We start from the raw sequence: 26,582 nt of genomic DNA, 5'->3' as shown, positions 1-26,582 counted from the left end.
GCCATGCTCAGAATCTGCTATATGATTTACTGCTGATTTTGGTGATATACGTACTGAACTTTCTTGACTTAGACTTAGAGGAATTTTTTCATAAAACCAGTTGCTTTTAATCCTTTTATTTTCTGGGTGCATTTTTCTGAAGTTTAGTTTTTTAATAGTAAAATTTCTCAATACTACAATAAGATATAGAGTATAAAAAGTAGGAGTCCCCTCTCCTTCAACCCCTAGACATCCTTTCTAGAGATAACGAGTGTATTATCACTTTCTTGTATATTATGGATTATTTTAAGTGTTGTTCTTAGAACATATAATATGTGAAATTCTTATCATGATAGTTGGAGGATCTTTGGCAAACCAGAGTTGTTTTTAGACAATGGCATAAAACATTGTGTGGAGAAGTCTGTACATAGGATAATCATGTTACCATCCAAACTGGACTAGATCACTTTTGAAAATGAAAGGGGCAGTTATTAATAGGACCCTGGGATAGAAGGTATAAACTTGTGTGTTTACTCTACCTATTGCTTATCTAATCAATTGCTTATTTCTTTCCTGTGAATAGTTACCCCATTCCTCCATCAGATTTCTTGCTTGCTTCATCTCTTTAACCAATTTCTTGCATTGTTTTCTCCTTTTGCAGACTATGCTGTGGAAGAGAAACCGTCACAGATTTCAGTAATGCAGCAATTGGAGGATGGTGGCCCTGACCCACTTGTATTTGTTTTAAATGCAAATTTGTTGTCAATGGTTAAAATTGTAAATTGTAAGTTTGAAATTTGTTTTTTAAAATTAAAATGAGATATCGATTGATAGATAACAAATCTTTTAAAGTAGTATACACAAGTACTTTTATATAGAGCCACATCTTAATGAAAACTGGGCACTAAAGAAGTTGGTTTGTGTAAAATAATATATCCCAGAGGACAACTGTGAGACTAACTGAGACACTTGCTTTTAGTCAAAGAGGTGAGATAGGTGAATTCTCCCTGGAGGAGTCTAAGTTCTTTCTGAGAACTTTCTGGGTATGCTAACTCATAGCTCAACATCAGAATAACTGAAGGTCTATAAATTATCCAGGAGGGTCATTTTACATACTAGATTTAAATCTCAAAAACCTTAATCATGGTGCAAAACCTTAATCGTGGTGCAAAACCTTATTGGGACAACTGTTTGTTAACCACGCAGTAAAACTTCTGTATATCACAAGTTAAGATTCAGAAAAAACCTGTCAATTCTTTTTTTTTTTTCATTTATAATGATTTTTATTTTTTCCATTATAGCTGGTTTACAGTGTTCTGTCACTTTTCTACTGTACAGCAAGGTGACCCATTTACACATACATGTGTACATTCTTTTTTCTCACATTATCATGCGCCATCATAAGTGACAAAACATAGTTCCCAGTGCTTTACAGCAGGAAGAAACTTGTCAATTCTTGATGCTAGCTTCTTATGCATCAAAATGAGAGAAAAAGATAGTAATTTAGAATCTTGAACCAACATGGTATTGGAAAATAGAGAATGTTAGTAGGTAGAGTTTTGGAGAATGGAAGGACGCTTTGGGGAACAGTCTTCCAGTTCCCACTGTACATTTGTCTTAAGTTGTCCTTGGAAACTAGAAATACTAAATTCTTTAGAGGGTTAAAATAAATGAAATGCAAGTTTCTGGCTTGCTTGCTAATCACATCCTTGTGTGTTTGGCCAGTTAGTAATACTTGCCACCTTTCCTTCAAAGATCATATTGTAAAATAATTTGCTTGAAATTTCAATTTACCAGGAGTTCCTATCATGGCTTAGTAGGTTAAGAATCTAACTAGTATGCGTGAGGATGCAGGTTCATTCCCTGGGCTCGCTCAGTGGGTTAAAGGATCCGGCATTGCCATGAGCTGTGGTGTAGGTCATAGACGTGACTCAGATCCCAAGTTGCTATGGCTGTGGTGTAGGCTAGTGGCTGCAGCTCTGATTTGACCCCTAGCCTGGGAACTTCCATATGCCACAAGTGTGGCTCTAAAAAGACAAAAAAAGAAAAAAGAAAGAAATTTCAATTTGCCATATCTAGTTTATAAGTTAGACTTAGAAAAATAGCTAACCTAGAATTCCTTAAGTGTGTACCATCTAGGATAGTTGATACAGCACTTTCTGTTTAGCTATATAAAGAAACAATTCCTAAAATGAACAAAAGAGATCTTTTATGAGTGTTGATTTACATGGTGATATCCATGATTTTATTTGAATCCTTTTTCAGTTCCATTGGAGATCTTATTTTATTGGAATACAAATGATCAAAGTATAAGTTTTGAGGAGTTCCCGTCCTGGCTCAGTGGTTAACAAATCTGACTAGGAACCATGAGGTTGTGGGTTCGATCCCTGGCCTTGCTCAGTGGGTTAAGGATCCTGCGTTGCCGTGAGCTGTGGTGTAGGTTGCAGACATGGCTCAGATCCTACGTTGCTGTGGCTGTGGCTTAGGCTGGTGGCTACAGCTCCGATTAGAGCCCTGGCCTGGAACCTCCATATGCCGTGGCCTAGAAAAGACAAAAAAAAAAAAAAAAAGTATAAGTTTTGAACATTATTTTTAGCTACATAGGCTTGTGCTGTTGTGACTCTGTTTAACCTTAAAGTGAAGAAGTGGGAATAATTAATGCAGTAAAGCCATTCATTTCACCTCTTTTTACATAATGACGCTAACTAAAGTCCTGTTGCTGTCTATCTAGAATTTTCTCACAGAAAGGACTATAAATAGCTAGACTCAGTCACAGATTCAATTTAATAAGTGTACATAAAAATATATTTTCTTTAGGCTACAGCCTGAACCCAAATCTATAATACAGCCTTTTATTTTTTTGTTGTTTCTAGATTTTAATTAAGTAATTATTGCCCATGGTAAAATGATTTTTAAAAATAAAAATCATTAAAAAAAAAAAAAAAGAAAGGGAGTTCCCATTGTGGCTCAGTGGTGTGGTTAATGAATCCAACTAAGAACCATGAGATTGAGGACTCGATCCCTTAGTAGGTTAAGGATCCGGCATTGCCGTGAGCTGTGGGGTAGGTCACAGATGTGGCTTGGATCCCAAGTGGCTATGGCTGTGGTGTAGGCCAGCGGCTACAGCTCCTATTAGACTCATAGCCTGAGAAACTCCATGTGCTGCAGGTGCGACCCTAGAAAAGACAAAAAATAAAAATAAAAAAGAAAGAGAAGGAGCTAGAGGGAAAAAATACATAGGTGGGGAAATATATCTTTTCATCATTTTAGCCGAGAATGAGTAGTTTGTTTATTTTTAATGGAATATTGTTTCTTTTAATACTTACACCTCTTTATAATAGAAGTTAAAAGTTTTTAGTGTAATTTCTTTCACTGTTCTCTTCCTTTCCAATTGTTTTTCTAAAATATTTGCTTAGAGTCATTGGTATGCTTTATTTTTTGCGATAGTTCTTTGGCTCAGTGCAGTGACAATTCACAGTTGAATTACATATTCAGTATGATCTATTTTATTCTTTAGTGTATTATAGCAAATATTTCTGTGAATTTTTTAAGGGTAAAGATTGAGAAGAATGTCTACATGTGTATGTTTTTATTTCATCTCTAGATGTGAACAGGAAGTGCTGGTGTTTCACAACCAAGGGAATGCATGCAGTGGGTCAGTCTGAGATAGTCATCCTGCTGCAGTGTCTACCGGATGAGAAGTGTTTGCCAAAGGATATCTTTAATCATTTTGTGCAGCTTTATCGGGATGCTCTAGCAGGTGGGGATACTTTATGACTCTGTCTGCACCCTTTATAGATGGTAACAAATTTTTAGACTCAGGTGCAAAATAATAGTCTTAAATTTGGAAGCCTGGTGTTTGGCTTTGGTATTATTGGCAGGTTAGAACTTGGCATAGTTGGAGGAAGTTATAAATTATAATACTTTACCTGGTACTGTTGTGTTTTTTTGTTTGTTTGTTTGTTTGTTTTTACAAAGGGTGGGGCCAAAGCTGTAAGATAAACCATTGACCATGATTTTAGAATATTTTTCCTTTGAATGGCTTATGGGACGTGATATTGCTATCTAGTGGAAGGAAGCATAATGAGAACTTATTACTTAAATTAATATTTATATAATCATAATGCAAATAGTCATTTAATTTTCAAGTTTCAAAAATCACTATCGTGGACAACTTAATTATGGTTTGAAAATAAATTGTAACAATGTAAAAGTAAATGCATCACTGTGAGAAAGTGGAAAAAGATTAAAGATACCTAAATAAAGATATACTATTAAAAGTTAAGAGAGAAGAAACATACTTAAGTATCACAAAGTTAACCTAGTTCTGATTTAACAGAGGAAGTAAGAAGTAGTATAATTGAGCTAAATACTCATTTATCATGATAAAAATAAATAATATCTGTAGTTGATAAATAGAGAAAGCAGTATGAGAACTAAGACAAATGAATAATAAAGAAGATTGTCTCCGACAGACAAGGCTGGGTTGGGGTGAGGGTGGCCAAGGTATTAAAATTATTTTAGGAGTTCCCATCATGGCACAGTGGTAACAAATCCAACGAGGAAACATGAGGTTGCAGGATCCATCCCTGGCCTCACTCAGTGGGTTAAGGATCCGGTGTTGCCGTGAGCTGTGGTGTAGGTTGCTGATGTGGCTCGGACCTGGCGTTGCTGTGGCTCTAGCGTAGACCAGTGGCAACAGCTCTGATTAGACCCCTAGCCTGGGAACCTCCCTATGCTGCGGGTGCGGCCCTAAAAAGACAAAAGACAAAAATAAATAAAATTATTTTCATATATTACTTGATGTTTTATAAATATATTAAAATAATAAATTATTCGTATGTTCTGAATGCAAGTAATTCCCCTTATGGGATTCTGTGCCAAAGAAATGAATTGAAATATAAAATAAACTTTGTACATGAAAGTGGTTATTGCACCACTACTTAAATTTAACATAAAAATTTATAGGCAACCTAAATGCCCAGCTATAGGAGAAAAAATTAAATGTGTTATACTTTTTCGATGAATGCATCTTTTTTAGAATATTTTTTAACTACTAAAAGTAATATTTTTATGGAAAATGCTCTTGAAATGAGTATAAATGCATGATATAAAATTGCACTTTTAGGAGTTCCCTGGTGGTCTAGTGGTTAAGGAATCCAGCACGGTTACTTCTGACCTTGGGTCACTGCTATAACAAGAGTTTGATCCCTGGCTCAGGAACTCGTGTATTCTGCAGGTGTGACCAAAATTATTTGCATCTTTAGTGTGATTATAGCTTGTGCATAAAAGATTATTCTCTTGGAGTTCCCGTCATGGCTCAGTGGTTAACGAATCCGACTAGGAATCATGAGGTTGCGGGTTCGATCCCTGACCTTGCTCAGTGGGTTAAGGATCCGGCGTTGCTGTGAGCTGTGGTGTAGGTTGCAGACATGGTTCGGATCCTGAGCTGCTGTGGCTGTGGCTTAGGCTGGCGGCTACAGCTCCGCTTAGACCCCTAGCCTGGGAACCTCCATATGCTGCAGGAGCAGCCTAAGAAATGGCAAAAAGACAAAAAAAAAAAAAAAAAAAAAGAGATTATGCCCTTATGTCGTAAGTAGTCTCTATAGTTAGGGTGAAATATAGGAAGGCAAGGTGACATTTTAGAAATTGACCAGATGATGCCTGTGAGGTACAGTTCAGTCCAAAATATATGAGGTTAATTTGAAGTCATTTGGAGCCTTTAGGCCTAAATTTCATCTCAGAAATTACTTGAAATATTCATTTTTCCCCCTCAGTTTGAATGTACTCACATGTAAAAACAGAAATGGGGAGTTCCCGTCATGGCGCAGTGGAAACGAATCCAACTAGGAACCATGAGGTTGTGGGTTCGATCCCTGGCCTCTCACAGTGGGTTAAGGATCAGGCTTGCCATGAGCTGTGGTGTAGGTTGCAGATGCAGCTCGGATCTGGCGTTGCTGCGGCTGTGGTGTAGGCCAGCAGCTACAGCTCTGATTAGACCCCTAGCCTGGGAACCTCCATATGCCATGGGTGTGGCCCTACAAGGACAAAAGACAAAAAAAAAAAAAAAAAAAGAAAGAAAAGAAAAAACCCAGAAATGGCATTGGGGCTTGCGTATGAGTAATTGCATATTCATATGGTTTTTGCAAGGGCACCAGGCACTAGGGCATGGGAGGTTCATGAATGTCTTTATTAGGAGTTTGTCCTTTATTCTGCAGGCAGTGAGGAGCCATTGAAAGAAATGAGTGACATAATCAGATTTGCATTATAGGAAGATGACTCCAGAAACATTATGAAAATGGATCAAAGACTGTTTGTCTGATCGCAGTTAGAGCAGTTAAGAAGCAATTACAGTGGATAAACAAGCAAAAACTTACAGTGGATGAGCACTAGAATACTGCATAATAATGAAAAATAAACTGGTGATATATACAACAGCATGACGAGTCTCACAGACTAATCAAAAGAAGCCAGACACGGAAAAAGTACATATTACATAATTACATTTATATGATTCTCTGCAACAGTGAAATGAATCTGTGGTGAGAGAAATTAGGTCAGTGTTTGCCTGGGGTGAGGTGGAGGTGCAGATGCTGGAATTGATTAGAAAGGGGCCCTGGCTGCCCTTCTGAGTGGACTTTGTTCTTATTCACTGAGACAGTGAATAGAAGAGCAGATTTGGCAGAGGAGTGGAAGATGAGTTCTCTGTTCATTGTGTTGAATTTCAAGTAACGGCAGTAGATGGTGATATGTAAATGGAAAATGCATATATGGATAAGGATCTCAGGAGGTAGACCTGGGCTAACATAAAGATTTGAAAGACCCGGCATTTACCTGGTAGTTTTAAATTACCGTTGTGAATGGGTTAGGCCATTATGAAGAGACTGGAGCTATGAATGGAGCTCTAAGAAACACCAACAGGGAAGGGGTGTGACACAAGTCATTAAAACATGTTTACCACAAATGGTTACTCATTTTTAAAAAGTATCCCTATGTATCAGTAGAGTGCATTTTGAAGTGTCATATTAAATGTAAAAGTTCTGTAACAGAAGTTACTTGGAACTGATGGCAAGGCTAAAACTAAGGTCAGACTGTAATACATCTAAGCTGTTTTTAATGTTATCTGTGAGGTGAGAGCATGAACATATCTATCAAAGTAATATTTCAAATAAGCATAAATGAGTGAGCTATAAGCATCTCCCCTTGAATAAGAATAGTTTTGTAGCTCATAAAATATTGGAACTAGTTAGGTAAATTAGATTATCTAGTATGACCTCTTCATTGTTTAGATGAGGAAAATGAGACCTAGAAGAGTGAATAGATTTCCCAAATCACAGACCTAGTTGATGACAGAATTACAACTGAAGTATTCTTTAGTTTATGTCAGTTGGCTCTGTGTATATATTAATAGCACAGCAGTTTTTAAAAAAACATGCACATAATACCTATGTGCTATGCCTGTTTTATTAAGAATCTCATTTTTAGATAATCAAGATAGAAGCTGAATGTATTATTTCAGCATGATTTTTTAAATGGAAACATATTTTAAGTGTTTTTAAATGATCCTGTTCATTATTTTTCTTCCTCTTTGACACATTGAGTGGAATTGGCAAGTTGTGTCTTAAATTTCCCCTGAGTATAAAAGCCTTGAATACTCTTTTCGCTTGCCTACTGGTTTCTCCATCGTAACTCACTCAAAAGGCTGCAGAAGCCTTTGCGTAAACTCTTGTTATAATTTTCTATGGATTTTAAATCTAAACTACATATGTTAATAATAATATGTGTGTATGTATGTGTGTCTATGTATGTTTCTTTACATAAAAAAATTTTATTACGTGATTGATCATGCTTTCCACAGTGAGGAGAAAAATTGTATTTTGTGAAGAGTGTCATTCTGAGAGTTTCAAGATGCCTTTGGTTATTGTAGTGCTATGAGAGATTCTAGATTGTATTATTTCTCCTCCTCTCCCCTCTCTTTTTCTGTGTTTTATGCTTATGTTTTGCAAACAGACTTTAGAACATGAATTTGAATGAAATGGGAATTGTTACCTACCAAATTATTTTTTTGGAGGTAGTCTCTGGTTGTTTCCCTCTCTTACAAACTTTTACTGGCTTTGTGTTGTCTTTGTGTTGCCTGTAATAAACTGTGTTTATTATATACTTCCGTTGAAGCCAAACTAAACATTTCTTGGTTTGTTATGTACTTTGGTGATTCCCTCCTTCATTACCTGTGATCGTGATGCCCCTCCACCACCAGGCTATTTCCCCAGAACCTCACTATCTGAATCCTGTCTGTTCTCTTATGTTGTATAAAAGACCTCTTTCTCCATTCTTCCCTGATGATTTTCCCAGAGAGTCAGTCTCTTCTTCTGAACTCCTTTAATTATCTTTAAAAATTATTTGGGGAATTCCTCTCATGGCTTAGTGGTGACAAACCTGACTAGAATCCGTGAGGATGCAGGTTTGATCCCTGGCCTTGCTCAGCAGGTTAAGGATCTGGCATTACTGTGAGCTATGGTGTAGGTCACAGATGCGGCTCAGATCCCAAGTTGCTGTGGCTGTGGCATAGGCCAACAGCCGCAGCTCCTATTTGACCCGTAGTCTGGGAACTTCCATATGCTGCTCACGCAGCCCTAAAAAGCAATAAAATAAAATAATTTGGTATGTACAAAAGTGTATAAATATATATTCATAATTGTTCATGTTGTAAAGGATAATGACAAAACTCTCAGTTTGGGAAATAAAAATGACCAATCCACTGAAGCGCCCTGATTTCCAGACTTCCCATCTCCAACTAGAGTAACCACTGTCTTCAATTCGGGTTAAATTTTTCTTGCTTTTCTTTTTAATTTTATCACAGATGTTTGCATCTCTAAGGATTTAATATAGTATTTTGTATTATATTTTGTATTTAGTATTTATACAAATGTTATCACACTGTGCACATTTTATATGCTTTTGCATTTTTCACTACAGCATATGTTTCTAGCCTTCGTTCATGGTTCTAGTTCTAATTCATTCATTTTCAGGCTATTGTTTTACACTGACATAATTAAACATAGTTTATTAATTTTCTTTGTGATGAACAGTTTGCTCTTCTTACCAGTTTACTATTATTCAGACATTCTTTAAATTTTTGTACATGTACATTTAGGAGTAGAATTGCTGATTCGTGGGTATGGGTATCTTGGACTTTATTAGATGATGTTAAATTGTTTCCCAGAGTAGTTTACCAGTTTATATCTATCTATCCCCAGTTTCAGTGTATAAAAGTTACCAATGTTTGGTATTACCAGTTTTAGTTTTTGCCGGCCTGGTGGGTATAAAATGGTGTCCTGTTTTAAATTGGATTTCACTTATTATTAATGAGGCTGAGCATGTGTTCATATATTTATTGGGTGTGTATGTTTTGTCTTCTCTGGCAAATACGTCCCTGTTTATGTCTTTCACCCATATTTCCCTTTGTTAGCATTCTCTTTGGGATTATTTTAATTTTTTCAACATAAATATTCAACTATGACTTTCCTCTGATAGTTATTCAGTATGTATTAGTTTTCTGCTGTGTATTTCTAAGCTACAAACTTAGTGGCTTGAAACAATACAAATTTATTACCTTAGGGTTTCCATAGGATAGGAGTCCAGACACAGCTTAGCTGAATCTGCTCAGGGTGCCTCAAGGTGTTGGCCATGCAGGGCTGCTCATTTGGAGCCCAGGGTCCTCACATTGATGGCAGAATTCATTTTCTTACAAATCCCCATTTTCTTATTTCAAAGCTGTTGGTTGGGGAATACCCTTGGCTCCCAGAAGCTGCCTGCAGAGGCTTCCTTGCCTCCTGGTTCTGTAGATAGTTTACAACTTGGATGTTTTCTTTCTTCCAGGTCTTCAGGAGTGTGTCTCTGCTTTGACTCTCTCATCTCTAGACCTCGATTTAAAGATCTTTGTCAGGCCTGCTCTGATAATCTCCCTATTGATAAATTCAGAGCTTGTTGATTGGTAACCTAATCATGGCCCATGATATTTATAGGTGTTTTCCTCACTCAAAAGGAGGGGATTAGGAAGTTCCCATTGTGGCTCAGGGGTAAGGAGCCTGACTAGCATCCATGAGGATGTGGGTTCAATCCCTGGCTTCACTCAGTGGGTTAAGGATCTGGCGTTGCCATGAGCTGTGGTGTAGGTTGCATATGTAGCTAGGATCCCGTGTTGCTGTGGCTGTGGTGTAGGCTGGCAGCTGTAGCTCCAAATCGACCCCTAGCCAGGGAACTTCCATATGCTGCAAATGCAGCCCTAAAAAGCAAAAAGAAGGAAGGAAGGAATAAAGGAAGGAAGGAAAGAAAGAAAAAGAGAGGAGGGAATTAAACGAGGCATGTATACCAGAAAGCAGGCAGAATTCTGCCTACCACATAGAATTTCTGTCCTCCCAAACATTCGTTATAACCTTTGCTATTTTTTACTGTTGTTACTTATAGTTTATCTTTTGTAAAAGGAAAAAAAAATTATATTCACTTTTCAGTATCAGTATCAAAAATCAATATCAATATTCAATTCAGTCAAAATTATTAATTAAATTTACCATTATATTTTTTTCCATATCGATGGTTTCAGTATCCCATGTTTCCATTTGGTCTTGTTTTTCTTGCTGAAATGTGTCTTTTGTTTTGTTTTGTTTTTGTCTTTTTAGGGCCACATCTGCAGCATATGGAAGTTCCCAGGCTTGGGGTTGAATTGGAGCTGCAGCCGCCGGCCTACACCACAGCCACAGCAACGCGGGATCCAAGCAGTGTCTGCAACCTACACCACAGCTCATCAAAATGCTGGATCCTTTAACCCACTGAGCAAGGCCAGGGATTGAACCTGTGTCCTCATGGATGCTAGTCCAGTTCATTACCCCTGAGCCACAATGGGAACTCTCTGAAATACATCTTTTTATTAGTTCTTTTGGTAAAGAGCTATAGTTGTTAAACTCCATTGGTCTTTGTGTGTCTGGAATGTTTTTATTTTGCCCTCACTCTTGAATAATTGGTTACAAAATTCAGGCTAATGGATTTTTTCCTTCACTCTCTTCCTTCTTTCTCTCATCCCTTCATTTCTTCCTTTACCTCCTCTTAGCGAGTACTTTGAAGTTACTGAATCATTGTCATCTGGCATCTCCTACAGTCTAGTTGTTTGTTTTTTTTTTAATAGATTGTTATTTGTCTTTTCTCTTTATTCTTGATTTTCTGTAAGTCTGCTACTAAAGTTCTCTATGAGTTTTTATTAGTCAGGTTTATGAGGTATAATCTATATATATAATTATATTTGCCTTTTCAGACATAGAGTTCCATGAGTCTAGACAGATACAGTCAGGTAACAACCACCAATATCAAGATACATAATATTTTTATCATTTCTAAACCTTATCTCATGTCCCTTTGTGTTTATTGTGTTTGAGCCCCTCACCTTCCTTTCCCTCTGCTCCTGGCAGCTAGGATTTTATTTCTGTCCTGCAGTTTTGCATTTTCCAGAAGGTTATATAAATAGAATCTCACTGTGGTGTTTGGCCTATTTCACTTAGCATAACGCTTTTGAGAGTCATCCATATAGTTGAATGGATGTATGTATCACGATTTGTTTATCCATTCACCTGCAATGTATGAGAAGTTCCAGGTGTTCTGGATCCTCGCCAGCACTTGATATTCCCTTCTTTTAAAAAATTAAAAAAGGAGTTCCCGTTGTGGCGCAGTGGTTAACGAATCCGACTAGGAACCATGAGGTTGCGGGTTCGATCCCTGGCCTTGCTCAGTGGGTTAAGGATGAGCTGTGATGTAGGTCGTAGACGCAGCTCGTATCCCACGTTGCTGCAGCTCTGGCGTAGGCCTAGCAGCTTTAGCTCCGATTAGACCCCTAGCCTGGGAACCTCCATATGGTGTGGGAGCGGCCCTAGAAAAGGCAAAAAGACCAAAAAAAAAAAAAAAATTTTTTTTTTGCCTTTCTAATCAGTGTGTAGCGGTATCACCCGTGGTCTTAATTTGCATTTCCCTAATGACTAATGAAATTGAACATCTTTTCATATGCTTATTTGCCATCTGTAGCTCTCTCTTTTTTCTTTTTTTTGCCCATTTAAGAATTGAGTTGTTTTCGTAATGAATTTTTAGTACTTTATAAATTTTGGATACAAATCCTTTATCAGATAATGTGTTTTGCAAATATTATGTTCCAGTCTCTGGCTTATTTTTTTAATTTTAACTGTCTTTCAAAGAGTAGAAGTTTTAAATTTTGATGAAAGTCCAATTTATCAGTTTTTCTTTTGTAGTTTACACTTAAGTTTCCTAAAAAATATTTGCCTTAACCCAAAATAACGAAAATGTTTTTCTGAAAGTTGTATTATTATAGCTTCTACATGTAGATCTGTGATTCTTTTTCTTTTCTATCTTTTTTTTTTTTTTTTTTTTTTTGTCTTTTTAGGATTATACCTTAGGCACATGGAAGTTCCCAGGCTAGGGGTTGGATTGGAGAGGCAGCCACTGGTCTACACCACAGCTACAGCAGCGTGAGATCTGAGTCATGTCTGTGACCTACACCACCGCTCACAGCAACACGGGATCCTTAACACACTGAGCGAGGCCAGGGATCAAACCCTAGTCCTTATGGATACTGGTCAGGTTCATTACCCTTGAGCCACGACAGGAGCTCCCAGATCTGTGATTCATTTTGAGTTAATTTTTGTACAGGGACTTGAGTTAAGTCTTGACATTTTGTTTGGGGTGTGTTTGTTTGTTTCTTCGTTTTTGCTTTTTTAGGGCTGCATGTATGGCATATGGAAGTTCCCAGGCTAGGGGTCACATTCAGAGCTGCAGCTGTGGGCCTACACCACAGTCACAGCAACCCAGGCTCTGAGCCACATTTGTTTTGGGTTTAAAAACTTTTTTTTTCTTTTTTAAAACAATTTTTCTGCTTCTAGATACTCAGTTATTGCAGGAGCATTTGTCAAAAAGACTATACTTTTGCCATTGAATTACCTTGGCCCTGTTTTTTAATATTAATTTACCTTCTGTATATGGGTTTCTTTCTGGGCTCTAATCTTTTCCACTGGTCTGTGTATGTGCACACATGTGGACTTATTTTTATTTTTACTACTGAGTGTTGTAAATATTTTGATCTGAACACACATTTCTTTTTTTTTTGTTTTTTTTTTTTTTTTTTTTTTGGTCTTTTTGCTATTTCTTGGGCCGCTCTCACGGCATATGGAGGTTCCCAGGCTAGGGGTTGAGTCGGAGCTGTAGCCACCGGCCTACGCCAGAGCCACAGCAATGCAGGATCCGAGCCGCGTCTGCAACCTACATCACAGCTCACGGCAACGCCGGATCGTTAACCCACTGAGCAAGGGCAGGGACCGAACCTGCAACCTCGTGGTTCCTAGTCGGATTCGTTAACCACTGCGCCACAACAGGAACTCCTGAACACACATTTCTTTCTTTACTTTGGAAAATTCTGGATTATTATCTCTTTGAATGTTACTTCTCTTTCATTCCCAATACTGTCTACTTTGGAACTCCTTTTTGATGTTGGAGCCTCTGGGATCAGTCTTCAATATCTCTTCACTACCCTTTATGTAATTTTTCTCTTCGCCTTTTTTTTCTGGATCCTTGGCAGTGAATTCTTCCCATTTAATATTTCTCTTTCTAAGATGATTAATTTAAGAAAAATGTTGATGTGAATTGATTAATAGTTACACTGGCATAATAAGATTTACAGTTACTGGTTTTCACCTTTCAGATTTAACATCAGAACATAGCAAGAAGACAGTTGTCACCACAAAATATAAATATTAAACTTGTAGGCCAAATCATTTTTACATTTGAAAATGGCTTTTTGTTCCCTTTCAGTCATTCATATTTTATGTTTGCAAACTTGCTTATCTTCTCTCATCTATTCTTTGGGGTGTCCTAAATCTAACCCTTTGAATTGAGAGCACATTTGTATAGTTTAGTATCGTAGTGAGGCTATGATGACACAACTAAAGCTGCTTTAAATCTTCCATTGATGTCTCACGATAGTTAGAATAAACAGCAGTTTCATAAAGGTCCTATTTGATCTAGTCCCTAAGGACTCTTTGACTTTATCTCTTACTACTCCTTAGCTTGCTTCAATTACATTGATCATCTTTGTGACTTTTGAACTCATCCAGACCTGGAATGCTGTCCTTTTAAGATCTTTACTGGCTGATTTCTTCTCTTCAGTCAGGTCTTATTTATTTATTTATGTATCGTATAGTTGATTTACAGTGTTAGGCCAGTTTCTGCTGTGCAGTAGCACCTTGTTGCTTATCCATTCTAAATGTAATAGTTAAAAAATAAATAAATAAAAAATTAAAATTAAATGTAATAGTTTGTATGTGCTCACCTCAAAGTCCCAGTTCATCCCACTCCCCCTTGGCAACAGCAAGTCTTTTTCTCCTCATTTGTGAATCTGTTTCTGTTTTGTAGATAGATTCATTTGTGCCATATTTTAGATCCCACATATAAGTGATATCATATGCTATCTGTCTTTCTCTTTCTGACTTACTTCACTTAGTATGAGAATCTCTAGTTGCATCCATGTTGCTGCAAATGGCATTATTTCATGCTTTTTATGGTTCAGTAGTATTCCATTGTACATGTGTACCACATCTAAATCCCTTCATCTGTCAGTGGACATTTAGGTTATTTCTGTGGCATGACTATTGTGAATAGTCCTGCAATGAACATAGGGCTGCATGTATCTTTTTTAGTTATAGTTTTGTTGGGATATGTGCCCAGGAATGGGATTTTTGGATCATATGGCAGTTCTATATTTAGTTTTCTGAGGAATCTCCATACTATTTTCCATAGCGGTTTTATCAGTTTACATTCCCACCAGCAGTGAGGGAGGGTTCCCTTCTCTCCACACTCTCTCCAGCATTTATCTGTAGACATTTTGATGATGGCCATTCTGACAGGTTTGAATTAGCATGTAATTTTGACTTGCATTTTTTCAAATAATTGGCAATGTTGAGCATCTTTTCATGTGCCTACTGGCCATCTGTATGTCTTCTTTAGAGAAATGGCTAGGTCTTCTGCCCATTTTTCCATTGGATTGTTTGTTTTCTTGTTACTGAGTTGTGTGAGTTATTTGTATATTTGGAGCTTAAGCCCTTGTCAGTTGCATCACTTGCAACTGTTTTCTCCCATTCTGAAGCTTGTCTTTTCCTTCTGTTGATGGTTTCTTTTGCTGTACAAAAGCTTGTAAGTTTGATTAGGTCACATTTGTTTATTTTCGTTTTTATTTCTGCTGCCTTCGGAGACTGCAGGCCTGTTCTTAAATGTTTCTTCCCTGACTTCTTTGGCTAAAGACGTATTCTCTCCCCGGCTCCCATCAGACATTCACATCACCTTCCTTGCATTCTTTTCAGAGCATTTATCACTAACTTTACTAACTGACATTGTTTGTCTTCGATACGATGTAAGCTCTTCGAGGGCCAGGGTTTCATCTATCTAGTTCAACCCTGTATACCAACCTTTAGAACAAAGGTTCTGGTACATTAGGGAGGCTTAGTTGTAAAAACTGTGGGTTGGAGGAATGAATAAATTGGCGGGGTGTCACTAGCAAGCATTTTTTGTCATTTGGTAGAAAAGCACCTGGAGGAAAGGAGTCCTGAGAGAACAATAAAAATGCTGTGCTTGTTACTCCTGACTTCCTATTCCCATTGGGACTTAGGGACAAAGGAAAACTATTTCGGTCAGTTTAAGAGTGTTGTGAGACCCAGTATCTTTGCTTCCTGAACAAGAAATACCATGAGTCACTCAAGCAGGTCAGCTGGGAAGTTCCTAGAATTTCAGATCTTTGATAGATTTTTTCTTTCTACTATCTCTTTTTGTCACCTACTCTCATTCCTCATTTTGTATCTTTAAATTGTGGCCACTTGAGGAGTTCCTGTTGTGGCTCAGCAGTAACAAACCCAACTAGTATCCATAAGAATGTGTGTTCGTTCCCTGGCCTTGCTCAGTGGGTTAAGGATCTGGCATTGCCGTGAGCTGTGATGTGGGTCACAGACACTGTGCAGATCCCACGTCGCTATGGCTGTGGCTGCGGTGGAGGCCGGCAGCTGCAGCTCCAATTTGACCCCTAGCTTGGGGACTTTCATATGCTGCAGTTGCAGCCCTAAGAAGCAAAAAAAATTTTAAAAATTAATTAATTAATTGTGGCCACCTCGATTAACCCAGATGTGCTTTTGATTAGTTTAAACTTATTTTCTTATAGTGTATAGATTTATCAAAAGGCAAGTAAACTTTAAGGCACTATATTACTGATTTGTATGTTGATAATAAACTGCATTCATCTTCTTTCAATTTTAATTTTATTAGTTTTCTAATGTACTAATAAAATTATAGGTCGCAAATACAGTGAAGTTTGATGTTTCATTTAAAAAATTTTTAGTTGATTTACGGTGTTATGTCAGTTTCTGCTCTACAGCAAAATGTCCCAGTCGACATTCTTTTTCTTATATTATTTTCTATCATCTTTTATCACGTGCCTAGATATAGTTCCATGTGCTATATAGTAAGACCTCATTACTTATCCATTCTAAATGTAATAGTTTGCATCTGTCACCCCAAACTCCCAGTCCATCCCACTCCCTCCCCCTCCCCCTTGGCAACCACAAGTCTGTTCTCCTTGTTTGTGAATCTGTTTCTGTTCTGTAGATAGGTTCATCTAGTGCCGTATTTTAGATTCCACATATAAGTGATATCATGTGGCATTTGTCTTTCTCTTTCTAACTTACTTCACTTAGTATGAGAATATCTAGTTCCATCCATGTTGTTACAAATGGCATTATTTTGTTATTTTTTGTGGCTGAGTAGTATTCCATTGTGTATATGTACCACATCTTCTTAATCCATTTATCTGTTGATGGACATTTAGGTTGTTTCTGGATCTTTTCTTTTCTTTCTTTTTTTTTCCTTTTTAGGAAAAAAAGCACCCAAAGCATATGGAGTTTCCCAGGGCTAGAGGTTGAATCGGAGCTACAGCTGCCAGCCTATGTCATAGCCACAGCAAGGCCAGATCCAAGCCGTGTCTGTGACCTACACCACAGCTTACAGCAACGCCAGATCCTTCACCCACTCAGAGAGGCCAGGGATCGAACCAATAACCTCATGGTTCCTAGTCAGATTCATTAACTGCTGAACCACGACGGGAACTCCAGATCTTTCATTTTTTAGTGTAGAGGTTTCTCTCAGTCTAAGAATTAACATATAAAAATGTATTTAGAATATTTTAAAACAAATTTTAAAGCATGCCTTTGATTTGAAAATGCATTTCTTTCTTTAGTTTGGAAAATCCTTAGTTATTATCTCTTTGAATATGACTTCACTTTCATTGCCGGCATCGTCTTCTATTGACATTCTTTTTAATGTTGGTGTGTCAGTGTAAGTCTTCAAATGAAAACTTTTTTGTCAACGTCTCATACCCAGTGTTTTATTTTTGTTGATATCTATACCCGTGGAGTATTCTTTGTTTGTAGATGAGGTGATCACAGTCTCAACGAAATCATTTATTAGAATTAATAGAGATCTATCCATTTTTTAATTTTTAAGAAAGGAAATGCTTAAAGAATAAAAGATTTTAAAATGTGAGGGGACATAATGGCGAATCTGAGTGTGAATGGGATGGAGAGGAAGGTTGTTAGGTGGTAGAAGCAGGAAGGTTGTCACTATCTCTGGAAGAATACCCAGTAATAGATTGCAGTCTCTAATAGGGAAATCCCAAAAGCATACTCAATGAATATTTTGAGCACCAAGCGCTATCAGTTCTCACCTCTGAGCTGTATTCACAAGGGGATTCTTACGAAAGGTGACCATTGTGCTCTCCTTAGAGCTGTGGAGGACTGCTCTTGTGCACTCTACATTGTGGAGGGGAAAAAATCTCTCTCTTTTGTTTCCCATTCTCTCTCTTCCTGCACCTACTCAAGTGAAAAGATGAAAATTTATACAAATCTTGTACTAGAATTTTTGATAAAGCAAATGGGAGTTCCTGTTGTGGCTCAGCAGATTAAGAATCTGACCAGTATCCATGAGGATGCAGGTTCAATCCCTGGCCTCGATCAGTAGATTAAGGATCCCATGTTGCCGCAAGCTGTGGCTCAGATTGGGCATTGCTGTGGCTGTGGCTATGGCATAGGCCAGCAACTGCAGCTCCAGTTTGACTCCTAGCCCGGAAACTTCCATATGCCATGGGTACAGCCTTAAAGAAGAAAAAGAGAAAAAGTATGGCATAGTGGAACTCGTATCACATTCACGGTTTTAACTTTTTATTAATTCAAATAATGATTTAATTGATCCTTTTCTCTCTCTTGACTAAATTACGTGAGGGCAAGGAATATAGACATTCTTTTTTTCCCATTGTAATTCCATTGCCTAGCACAGTGCCTGACACCTGGTTGCTTCATGGTATTTGTTGACTAATTTTTAAATTGGAGGTGGAAAGCTCTGATTCAACCCCTAGCCTGGAAACTTCCATATGCTGCAAGTATGGCCCTAAAAAATATAATAAATAATAATAAAATAAAAATTTTGGTAAAGCAAAGAAAAACAAGTTTTATAATGTTTGATCATTATATGTATATTTGCACTATAAAAACAATAATTAAAACTTTTTTGAGAACACTGTGCAAGGTGCCATTTGATATTATTCATTCACATCAAGTCTGAAATTTAGTGTAATCTTCCCCAATTATCACAGATGTTGTGGCTCACAGAATTCAAGTAACTTACCCCCATTTCATAATAGTGTGATTGAATTAATGTTCAAATCCATGTCTCCCTGACTCCAAAATCTATGATTTTTTAAAAAATAACATACTAGTTCCTTGATGTGGAGATTATTTTATCATCTGGCCCAACAGCTTAAATGTGCAGCCGCATTTGTTTAATCTTGGGGCAAGGGTACTACCGGTGTTTGGCAGATGATGACGTGAACATACATGGCTTTCAGCCACAAGCCTCCGGGTTTTGTGGGGACGTGTTCCCCTCACTTGTGGACCTTACTATCGGCATAGGTGCTTCTTCACCCAAGGATTTTATGAGCCATCACTGAACTGTTTTGCAAATAGACTCTAGTTTTCAAGGAAAGTAAGCATTAACTTCTCTGATGGCACTTTGTGTATTTGCTGTTGTTTCTTTCAGAGGTATCAGAGGAAGCTTGCCCTTGTCTAGTGAACAAGTCTGCTGTTACATTATTGAACAGCTCTCGTCAGGAAGTTCTTTTGTAATTCTAAACTGAGGAAAATGTATCCTTAATGAAGGGGTGATTTGTTAGTTTCATTCAAAAAATATTTGAATTAGAAAGTCTTATTTAGGAGCATTTGCAATTAAAAGAAAAAAACCAACCCTGCCTAATATGAATTTGAATAAGCCCTAAGTTGTTTGTGTTTTGTATTTGTCTCAAACAAAATCAGAATAAATCCTATCTGTGGTACTACTTTCTCCATAAATTTTCATCCCTTAATATCTCATAGTTACAACTGTACTTAATGTCTTAATTCGTTATGTTCATCAGTTGAATTTATTTATTCAATGGGATTGTAAACTCTGTGAGTGCAGGTGCCTAATCTTGACATTTTTTGTGACCTTTGAGGCAATGATTCTTATCCTGAGACCTCCAAACTAATTCATACAATAAAGTTGTATTATCCAAAAGAAGGCATCAATATTTTTGGCTTGTAGCCAGACAAACTACAGTGTGATAACACAAGGTATTTCATATGCACCAGAAGGGTAATATAATTGGAAAACAAATTTTCATTTAATAAATGCCATTTATTTTAGAACAGCTTTATAAACATAGGTATTTCATAGTGAAAGATTGGGAATTCATGTTTGGTAGTGTCTGGCCCAGTACTGATATTAATGATTCTTAAAAACATGATTGATTTATTGATAGTAATTAATGTACTTTTTTGTTTTAGGGAATGTTGTAGGCAACCTGGGACATTCCTTCTTTAGTCAAAGTTTCCTTGGCAGTAAAGAACATGGTGGATTCTTATATGTGACATCTACCTACCAGTCACTGCAAGACCTAGTCCTCCCAACCCCACCTTACTTATTTGGGATTCTCATCCAGAAATGGGAAACTCCTTGGGCTAAAGTGTTTCCCATCCGACTAATGTTGAGACTTGGAGCTGAATATCGACGTAAGTGTGAAATACTCTCTTATAAGCCTTATGACCAAGATTGATGACTAAACAAAGACTTGTGATATGCAGAGTCCCCTGGTGATCCATTTAAACAGAAGTGGGCTTTTGAAGTAGCAAAAGCTAGATGTGACCAGTGTTTCGACTTGTTTTGGCTATAATGGGAAAGGCTCAAAATAACAAATGAGGAAGTTAGTGATTATTGCCTTGAAACTTGCTAGTTTTACAGGCTAACTGATAGATACATGATCATCTTCAGAAAGAATGAATTTCAACTTAAAGTAACTTATTTTTTGTAGTATCTATATATGGTGAGCATGTTTTTTGTTACTTGCTTGGCAGCTAGTAATGAGAATTATATTTTATATAATATAACAGGCGCTGGAAGCTAGCAGTGTAGAGATCACTCCACTGGTAAAGTAAGCGGCAGAAGAGCTTCCTTGCTCACGATTGTATTGTGCAACTAAGCTGAAATTGTTTCTTTTTTTGTTGTTTTTCATTTGTTTATTTGGTTTTGGGGGGGTGGATTTTGTGTGTGTGCATGTGTGTGTGTGTCTGTGCTTTTTAGGGCTGCACCTGCAGTATGTTGAACTTTCCAGGCTAGGGGTTGAATCGGAGCTACAGCTGCCAGCCAACACCACAGCCACAGCAGCATTGGATCTGAGCTGTGTCTGCGACCTACACCACAGCTCACGGCAACACTGGATCCTTGACCCACTGAGCGAGGCCAGGGATTGAACCCACATCCTCATGGATACTAGTCGGGTTCTTAACCCATGGGAACTTCCTGGGGTTGTTTCTAAAGACGTTAAAGTCTAAATGCAAGCTTATTTTAAACTTTATGTCTTCTCCTAATCAAAGTTGTCCTGGTCTTGGAATCAGATCACTTGAATAAGGTTCTTAACTCTGCCACTTACTAACTATGTAACTTTGGGTGTCACTCAAGTTGTCAGTTGTCAGTTTCTTATGCAACTGGAGATAATACTTGCCTTTTATATTACATAGTATTATTAAGAGGATCAAATGAGATAATGAAAAATTATTTTATAAGCCATTGACCAGTATATATTTTCAGCAAGTTAGCTTTATTCTTTCATTAATTTATTAGTTCATTCAATAAGAATTTAATAAAGACCTACTACATGCAATAAATTGTGGGAATTCATAAGTGACTAAGTCGGAGTTCAGTGGGTTAACCACCTGACATGGTGTCTGTGAAAATGTAGATTTGATCCTTGGTCTTGCTCAGTGGGTTAAGGATCCAGTGTTGGCCCAAGCTTCAGTATAGATTGCAGATGTGGCTTGGATCCATTGTTGCTGTGGCCATGGTGTAGGCCTCAGTCAGCTGCAACTCCCATTCGACTCCTAGCCTGGGAATTTCCACACGCCAGAGTTGCAGCCATAAAAAGAAAAGAAAGAAGAAGAAAGGGAGGAAGGAAGAAAGAAGAAAGAAAAAAAGAAAGGGCTGAGATGTGGTTATAGGCTCTTGGGAACCTTTGTAAGGAAGACTACAGAAATTAACTTCACCAAGAATGAAGGACCAAGGTGTCTTTGGATTAAACTATGAAAGATGCGTATGAATCAGCTGAATGAAGTAGAGAAAGGGAAGGATTGTATGCAGAGGAAACAACATTTTTATCTTCCCATCTTGTACAGGCAGTTGAAACTATAAAGTTTAAGGAGTAAGCCAGCTAATAGGATCACCTGGGGTTTAGCTTTTCTAAGAAGGTCCTGTTTGAAATGTGTAGGAGTGAACGCTTCTAGCCTTCCTGAGCACAGAGGAATCAGGAGATACTTCTTTCCTGGATCATATTAATCCAGTTTAGAAAAGAGTGCTTCCTAAGACCATGTAGCTCATTTTTGAAACCACTGCATCAAAAGACTTCCTCTAGTGTGGTTTGTAGAAGACTCCAAATGTTTCTGTGATGCTGTCATGATAAATACTTTTTGAGCCCTAAATTTCATATGCTCTAATTGTCATTCTAATTATATTTTGAGAATTTTATGAAAAATTCTTGTACCAGAATTTTAAGCTGCCAAACTTAGTATGACCATTTCTCATTTCCTTAGTTTATCCATGCCCACTGTTCAGTGTCAGATTTCGGAAGCCATTGTTTGGAGAGACGGGGCATACCATCATGAATCTTCTTGCAGTAAGTTGGGAATTTTTATTTTCTTTTTCCTTGATAGAGTTTTTATGGGAGAAGGAAGATAGGGATTTTATTATTTTCTTAATACCCTGCTACTACAGGGAGGTGAAGATTTATACTGAAGGAAAGGAACAGAACAGAACATGTGTATTCTTTGGAAAGTATATGGAGCTTTGGAGTGAAATAGTCCAGGATTCCGGCCCTTAGTTATACACTTACCATCTAAGTGACCTTGCAGGATTATCGTGAGGAGTAGTGTATACTTAAACCACTATGTCTTGTTTTGATTTTAAGCCTGGCATCCTGGTGGCGTCCCATATGTCTGTTTGACTTACTGTTTAGCCAAAGAGTGGTCAGAGATTCTGTTCAAATACCTCTGGCCAATAAGACATCTATTCTTTTTTGATATATCTGTGTGTGGACAGGGATTCAAACAAACATCATTCTTTTCCTTTCCTCTGGACTCTCTTATGTCTCCTCTGCACATGCTTGGGGTCTGACTCTGCTGACCAAGGAGGTTGGTTGGCTTGGGCCCACTAAGGTTTCTGCTGCACATGTGCACAGACTAAGGTTCATCCGGGTATTTGGAGAGTTTTTGAAATTCCCTGTGGCTGTCTTACTCCCAGAACTCTTTGTTAAATCTCTGACTAGTCTGCCTGCTCACTACTTGCCCTAAGTAGGCTGGCAACCCAGACTAACAGAGCTGCTCTTTTCAGAAGCCAAGATTACCACGTTAACTGATGATGCTCTTAGTCAGGCAGCATCCTTCAAACAGCAAACCTTATTGTTTTCACAAACTACCTCGCCTTGGTTGGACTACTGGGCATGGCTCAGGTCAGCCCCAGGCAAGAATATCAACAGATTCAACTCTACTCTTCTTTCTTGAAGTTCAGTAGTTTTCATGAATAAACACTTCTCAGTGTGTCATATGCCTTTGGTCTAATTCCAGGGCACGAAAATAGTTTTGTTTTTTAAATACATTTACCCAACTTCTTAGTTGCTTCTGGGGACTTGATTTGTTTATTTCCTCACTCTGTCATGTGGTTGTAGTTATAATTCTACTTATCTTGTAAAGGGATTCAAACAATAAGAAAAGTTCTTGTAGATTTACCTGTGTAGTTGCCATTTCTATTGCCCTTCACTCCTTTGTGTAAATCTGTATTTCCATCTGATCTCATTGTCCTTTTGCCTGAAAGATTTCTTCTAATGTTTCTTGTAGTGTAGCTGGTGCTTAAGTCTTTTAGCATCTGTATTTCTAACAATGTCCTTTGTATTTAAAAGATATTGAATGTAGGAGTTCCCATCGTGGCTCAGCAGATGACAAACCCAACTAGTATCCATGAGGACTGGGTTCTATCCCTGGCCTCGCTCAGTGGGTTAAGGATCTGGCATTGCTGTGAGCTGTGGTGTAGGCTGGCAGCTGCAGTTCCAATTCCACCCTTCGCCTGGGAACCTCCATCTGCTGTGGGTACAGCCCTAAAAAGATATTGAATGTAGAATTCTATGTTGACAGTTTTATTCTTTGAGAAGTTTAAAGACTTGCTCTATTGCCTTCAATCTGTGTATTTTCAGGTGAGAAATATGTTTTCCTTCCTGTCTTTGTTCCTCTCTATATAACGTTTTTTCCTTCTCTGTTTGCTTTGAAATTTTTCTTTTTATCATTGGTTTTGAGCCATTTGATTATGTGCCTTGGTATAGTTTTTTTCATGTTTCTTGTGTTTGGGGTTTTTTGAGCTTCTTAGATCTGTGAGTTTATAGTTTTGATCAAATAATTTTCTGTCCACCCCTCCTCTCTTTCAGGGACTCCATTGTTATAAACTTGCTTATTAGGCTGCTTGAAATTCTCACTAATGCTTTTTTTAATTTCTTTTTTGTTTGTTTTGGGGGTTTTTTGTTGTTTTTTTCTTTCTTGGCTCCTCCGCGGCACATGGAGTTCTCAGGCCAGGGATTAGATCCAAACTGTAGTTGCTGCCTAAGCCTCAGCTGGGGCAATGCTGGATCCTTATCCTGCTGTGCAGGGCCGGGGCTCGAACCTGCATCCCAGTGCTCCCAAGATGCTGCTGATTCTGTTGAACCACAGCAGGCACTCCCTTATTAAATTTCGTTTTTAGTGCTTTCTCCCCCCTCTCTCTGTGTTTCATTTTGGACAGTTTTTGTTGCTGTGTCTTCAAGTTCACTAATCTTTTATTTTCCAATATTTAAACTGCTGTTAATTCTGTCCTTTTTCCCTCTATAATCTTAGAAATTGTAATTTTCTCCATCTCTAGAAGTTTGACTTGGGTCTTTTTCTGTATCTTCTATTCCTGTACTTAACTTTTTAAAACATCTGAAATATAACGAAAATGAGTATTACAATGTCCTTGTTTGGTACTTGTAACACGCATTTCGTTTCTGACTCAGTTGCTGTTAATTGATTTTTCCCCTTTATTTCGAGTGGTATTTCCCTGCTTCTTTGCATATTTGGTATTTTTTAAATTTTTTATTGAATGACAGATATTGTGATTTTTTCTTTGCTGGATACCAGATGTTTTTATGTTCCTATAAATATTCTTCAGCTTGGTAACAACTCAATGCAGTTAATTTGTCTACAAACAGTTGGAGGCTTTTGAGTTTTGCTTGCAAAATTTGTAAGGTGGAGTGAAAGTCTTATTTAGTATAGCGCTAGTTATTTCCCACTACTAAGGCAAAACTCTTCTCAGTACAGTTGACCCTTGAGCAATGCTGGTTTGAACCATGAGGGTCCGCTTATACATGGATTTTTTTCAATAGTAAGTACAATAATACTACATGCTCCATGGTGGGTTGAATCCCTGGATGTGGAACCACAGATACAAAGGGCCAAGTATAACTTATACGTGGATTTTTGACTGCACAGAGGGTCAGTGCCCCTAGCCCCAACGTTGTTCAGAGGTCAGCTGTGTTTATAATGACTTTTGGGATTGTCTGGAATTAAGCCAAACTTCGCAGATTAGGGATACAGTCCTTCACAAGGCTGCCATTACTTCCGATGCTAGCTGCAAGCTCAGGGGTCCCCAGACTAACTGGGGGTAAAGGTAGAAGACCTCACTAACCCATCCGGTTAGATAATTCACTAGAATGATTCACAGAACTCAGCAAAGTGCTATGAAGTTGACCCTTGAACCACATGACCTTGAACTGCTGAGGTCCACTTATATGTGGACTTTGTTTCAATAAATATATACTATAGCACCTTGCAGTCCATGGTTGGTTAAATCCACAGCTAGGGAACTGCAGTTCAGAAGGATGAATATAATGCTATGCATGGATTTTCAATTGCGCAGGGGCTGAAGCCCCTCACTCCCGTGTTGTTCAAGGGTCAACTGTACTTACAATTACAGTTTTATTATAGCAAAAAAGATATAAATCAGGAGCAGCCAGTAGTGACACACATAGGGCAAGGTCTAAGAGGGTCCCAAATAAGAAGCTTCTGTGTCTTCAAGGGCATGTCACCTTCCCTGTACACCGATGTGTAACATTATGCACAGATTAAGCTCCTGAGCTCGTGTGTCCTGACTTTTTATTGGAGTTTCCTTACTAGGAAATTGAATCATTGGCCATGTGATTGAACTCAGCCTCCACGCCCTCTTTAGCCCCCAGAAGTCAGGCTGATATCATGTGCTTCAGAGCCCCAGTCTCTCATCACATGGTTGCTGTTTCTGCAATGGCCACCCTCCACCCTGCATCATCCTGTTAGCATAAATATCACCAAATTGATACAGACTCTCAGAGTCTACCAGGAATAACAAAAGTACTCCTATGATTCAAGAATCTCTAAGGGTTTAGAGGCCACCTCCCAGGAACTGGGGCAGAGGTCAGCCAAATTCTTTATTATACGGTAGTACTCTACAATGCCCATGAATTATGAGGGTTTGCTCTCTGGATTTCAGGTGTAGGCACCATTCCCAGACCTGTGTATCAGATAATGCTCCCAATAATCATTCATTTCTTAAACTCAGGAAGTTTCCTTGTGGGAGTTCCCATTGTAGCTCAGCGGAAACGAATCTGACTAGCATCTGTGAGGACACAGGTTCTATCCCTGGCCTCACCCAGTGGGTTAAGGATCCAGCGTTGCCATGAGCTGTGGTGTGGGTTACAGATGCAGTTAGGATCCCACGTTGATGTGGATGTGGTGTAGGCCAGCAGCTATAGCTCCAACTTGACCCCTAGCCTGGGAATCTCCATATGCTGAGGGTGTGGCCCTAAAAAGACAAAAAAAAAAGAAGGTATTTCCTCATATGTATTTCCT

At 38.1% G+C, this 26,582-nt stretch overlaps 1 protein-coding gene across 4 annotated transcripts in view; it reads left to right on the top strand.

Annotated features, from left to right (window-relative positions):
* The window catches only part of ZFYVE9 (zinc finger FYVE-type containing 9), a 202,017-nt gene that overhangs the window by 135,743 nt on the left and 39,692 nt on the right, over positions 1-26,582 (top strand). For all 4 annotated transcript variants that reach the window (XM_021096648.2, XM_084965067.1, XM_021096646.2 and 1 more), the window contains 4 exons: positions 641-763; positions 3,584-3,739; positions 19,941-20,165; positions 22,236-22,318. In XM_021096648.2, the coding sequence (XP_020952307.2) occupies positions 641-763; positions 3,584-3,739; positions 19,941-20,165; positions 22,236-22,318 (587 nt within the window). The remainder of the gene's footprint in view (positions 1-640; positions 764-3,583; positions 3,740-19,940; positions 20,166-22,235; positions 22,319-26,582) is intronic.

This window comes from Sus scrofa, chromosome 6 (genome assembly GCF_054392235.1).
Source record: "Sus scrofa isolate SSC_HxYL_T2T_F1_AM1 chromosome 6, Sscrofa_HxYL_maternal_Yorkshire_Landrace_v2.0, whole genome shotgun sequence".
Lineage (NCBI taxonomy): Eukaryota > Metazoa > Chordata > Mammalia > Artiodactyla > Suidae > Sus > Sus scrofa.
Note: the sequence above shows the minus strand (reverse complement) of the source record. Positions and strands in the feature narration are given on the sequence as shown.